At 37.2% G+C, this 4,218-nt stretch overlaps 1 protein-coding gene across 1 annotated transcript in view; it reads right to left on the bottom strand.

The window, feature by feature from the left end:
* Positions 1-3,786, bottom strand: part of CCDC59 (coiled-coil domain containing 59) — a gene marked incomplete at its 5' end in the record, with an annotated part of 4,816 nt that extends 1,030 nt beyond the window's left edge. The window contains 2 exons of the mRNA XM_009081902.1: positions 2,165-2,264; positions 3,564-3,786. Coding sequence (XP_009080150.1) covers positions 2,165-2,264; positions 3,564-3,786 — 323 coding nt within the window. The remainder of the gene's footprint in view (positions 1-2,164; positions 2,265-3,563) is intronic.
* Positions 3,787-4,218: the final 432 nt, after the last annotated feature.

Raw genomic sequence — 4,218 nt, 5'->3', positions numbered from 1 at the left:
AAATGCCCTGCCAGTCCAGATGTGCTAGAATACTGGACACATCTGCATGGGACTGGCAGACAGGATATGGGACATATCTGAACCAGGACCTCAAGCAGCATTACCTATGGCAATGTAATGAGGACCAAACTACTAGTGACCTGTCCTCTTTGAAGCAACACAGATTGCTGCCTTTATTTTTAAAACAGAGGAAAAAACTCCAAAACGTTAGTCAAATTTTCACCTGTAAAACCTTCCATATTGAAGGGACAGCACACATGCAACCAAACAACTAATGGACTGTTACCAGTATGTGGATAATCAGCACGATGCTACGCTCAGATTTTATCAAACAGCTTGCACCCCCTTCTTTAGTGTTGTAATTTTAGTAAGTAATTTGGACAAACATCCACAACAAGCAAGATAACCAGCTTACTTTACTTATATCATGTCCTACCAAAACATGCAAGACATCACAAATCAGACTGAAGGACTGCTTCAGTTAATTTAGATGATTTCTTCTCATAAAGCCTATGCGTTCAAAGGCAGTGCCATGCTGACTACAAAGGCAGATGTTTCTGCAAAATGCCTGAAGAGATGATAACTTATCAATGATATTTTTGTTTTCCATGGCATAGATAGCTTCTGTGACGTACAGAAATTACTAAGAATTGTTCTCTAGTGTAGAATACAAAATTAACCAGAAATAACCCAAGGAAAGACTTCTAAATAGAAATCTAAGAGGCTTCGGGGAAAAAACCAAACAATCAACCAACCAACCAACCATAAAAATACCCAAATTATGCAAACCTCTTTCCATTCAGAATTCTTATTTTAGCACAACAATGATTAATATAATTTGTTCCCGTTTTTTAAAAACCAGAGCAGTACCAACTCTAACTTGCACGTAATTCACTTCCTATCTAATAATTTCACTGCAGTTCAGCATACTGCTGTAAACAACATCCATCTGAGCTATCAACCAAATGCTTACCCAAAGCAAGAACACTCATCTTACTTAGGCAGTTGCTACTTACATTTGTGATTTTTCTGATCTTCACTAAATCCTCAGGATTTTTACACAGTGTGGAGGCCAAAACAGTGTCTTGAAACTTATTTCTCTTCCCAAGATAAGTAACAGCAAATCCAGTGTTTGCTAACATACATGAGGGTAAAGTATGTGATCCTCATGCCAGTATTCCACATAAATAGTTACTTAGCCACAGGTTTTTTTGCCTAAATACCTTGAATAAGCCTAAAAATACCAACACCTGCCCTCAGGCGACAAAGTGTTGCTGAAAGAAAACCCCTAGCAGTCTTGCTGGGGTTTTGCTTCTTCCCATTTCACCTAAATAAGCTGGTCACAACATTCATTCTTTTGGCATGACATTCAAAAAAGCAGCTATGAGCGGAATAATCATGTAACTCCCTCAGAATCACGGATCAGCTTGTGTTATACTAAATACAGCTAAACTGACGAAATAACATGTTTTATCCAGCCATATAGTTACTGAAATTTAACATGTGAGAAACAGGTTACACAACTTTTACAATGTTACTCTTTGTACCATTTTACAGTTCAACAAACAATGTAAGTGGAGAGAACAAAACTAGTTAAATAAGGATATCTTATTTAACTCAAGTCAGGTATTCAACAATAACATTATGATATGTACTGCAAAAATAATTCCCGTTCAATTAGAAGGAGGGGAATTACTAAAGATTTTGGCTGTGGACACTATTACATTTAATTATTTCACTGTTGGTCAAAGTACATAAAAAGGAAAAATGAGAACTGCATTATGGTAACACTGTAAGACTTAGGATATTTCTTCATTCATCTCAAGATGATGGTACTGTTATTACTTCCCCTTCTACAATATTTAAGAGGTCTAATATAACCCACTGGGATATGCAGACCAAGCTCTAAGCTTTTCTTGATGTACCAACTGGCAAAATAAAACCCTGCTAATGGCAACTGCAAGACAAAACCAGTAAGAACCAAGAGGAATGATGCTTTGAATGCCTGAATATTACTATCAAGTCGAAAAAAGACTGAAAGCATACCAGTATCTCTATTCTTCTCCTATGCTCCTCTTTAGGTCCAGAAAGAAAATTGACAGGTAGAAATGACATTAATCTAGTCTTTGTCTAAAATAAACAAAGATCTCTGTGTAAGTTTTACCTCTTTCTTTCTAGCACGCTCAGCCTTTATTTTCTCATACTCTTCCTTTGCCTTCTGATTGGATGTTTTCTTCTTAAACTTCCCTTCAGTCACAACTGACCTGTAAGAAAAAGTACATGTACTTCAGACAAGGCCTGTCACCAAGGAGACATAACCACACATCCCACAGCCACTGCAGAATCACAGCAGTCTTCCACTCTTCCACTGGTTTTTTGCATATTCAGGGAAGTCAGTTACAAATACAGACTTCAGAAGGCTCATCCTCCTGCCCTCAATGGACACCTATTTGCACCACTCTTACATGATATCCAACGCCATACCATGCCATTTAGTGAGCAGTTTGCATGAAACTAAACTCCTTCAATGCCAAATGTACTGAACACTGAACTCCACACCACTTTTAGCAGCACATATACCTTATCTGATGGTTCTTGACATGGATGATGTTTCATGCAGCGTGCCTAAAGGAGTTTTTACCAAAATGTAAGCTCTGCAGCGCTAGAAAAACTGAATGCACTAGCTTAGACCTGTAGTCTCTCTTTCTAGTTCTGACATGTGGATGCAACTGCAGAGATACAAGGACAGCCAGCTGGTAGCAGACTGCCAGAGAAGTCAAATAAGTGAAAAAGAACAGTAGTAACAATGCCTTTCTAAAAGTTTCCTCTTGAATGGAATAGCATATTAATGTTCTGAAATTAGGTACTGAAAAAGTATATTGAAAAGATCCATAGTATTGTGAAATAAGGAACTCAAATTATGTTCCTTCCAGACTGTAATATAAAAAACTGCCCACATATCTTTTACCAAAGAAAACAAGAAGAAAACCAGTGCCATTTGTCTGACATTTACTACCACACTACTTTGAGGGGATTTTACTGGTTATTTAGCTCTAAATTTTTTTCTGATTTACAATAAAGCTGTTACATAAACCATGTGGGAGCAAAGGCATTTCACCCTTGAAAAATAGAAGCCTTGCTGGATATTTAATGGCTATTCACAAAGAAAGTTTTTGATTACTGTTTACTCACTAAAAAAAGTTGAAAACTAGCCAACACCATCAGGGAGGTTTCAGACGGACGATCAAAACCAAAGAGAAGGTATTTGCTCATAATTTCATTTAGAAATATCACTCTCTTCTGGAGAAAAGAAAAAAAAATTTCTGCCTTATGCTCATCCCCATCTTGTGGCAACACTGTACAATAACACCACATGTCTCAAGTACAAAACTACTTACATTGCAATTTGGTTTTCTAACAATCAGGGAAAATATTTAAGACTAATGGCAATTTTTTGTAAAGGAAATCACCATACTGAAGTCCATGTAAAGTGTGAGATCTAAAACATTCCTTCAGTGATGGAAACAATTATTTGTTTTTACAGACACATTTCAAGAACTTACTCTACTGCTTTATTAAGCTTTTCTTCTGATAAGACTGAATCATCTAGAGCTCTGCGCCGCTTCTTAAGCATTTCTTCCTCTGCTAGATAAAGGTGTTTCAAGTGCTCTGGATAGGTATCAGTAAACTGATTGTCCTGTTGTGAATGGAGTTTTCTTCCCTTTCTCTGTAACTTTCTGTATTGTCTTTCAATCTTTTGTTTCCGCTGAAATGCAAATCCTCGTCCTGAAAACATAAGAAAAAAGCAGTTCAATACACCTGCACTCAAACAGTACCAAACCACTCAGATGCTGCTGCAACCATTTCAATCCCATTTCCTTCCAGAATGGAAAAAGCTACTACTTGTATTAATTTTAATAAGGACCAATCACAAATTTGAGGGAAAACCCACTTGTTATAAATCTGTTTCCTACTGTAGCACTGCAGCTTGTACAGATTCATTGAAAATTACTGCCCATACCCTTGATGTTTTGCCTCTGCAAACATTGCTACCTAATGCCCACTCAACATTGTGCACCCTTGCCAATACTTTCTGAACCCAGTGAAAAGATGTATTAATGCTTCACTTCTCTCCTACTTTTGACAGCTCCTTCAGCAACACCAAAACAGATTCCAAAAGAGACTCCTAAAGATAGTCTCAAGAAGACACTGACAAAA

Source organism: Acanthisitta chloris, unplaced genomic scaffold (assembly GCF_000695815.1).
Source record: "Acanthisitta chloris isolate BGI_N310 unplaced genomic scaffold, ASM69581v1 scaffold2929, whole genome shotgun sequence".
Lineage (NCBI taxonomy): Eukaryota > Metazoa > Chordata > Aves > Passeriformes > Acanthisittidae > Acanthisitta > Acanthisitta chloris.
Note: the sequence above shows the minus strand (reverse complement) of the source record. Positions and strands in the feature narration are given on the sequence as shown.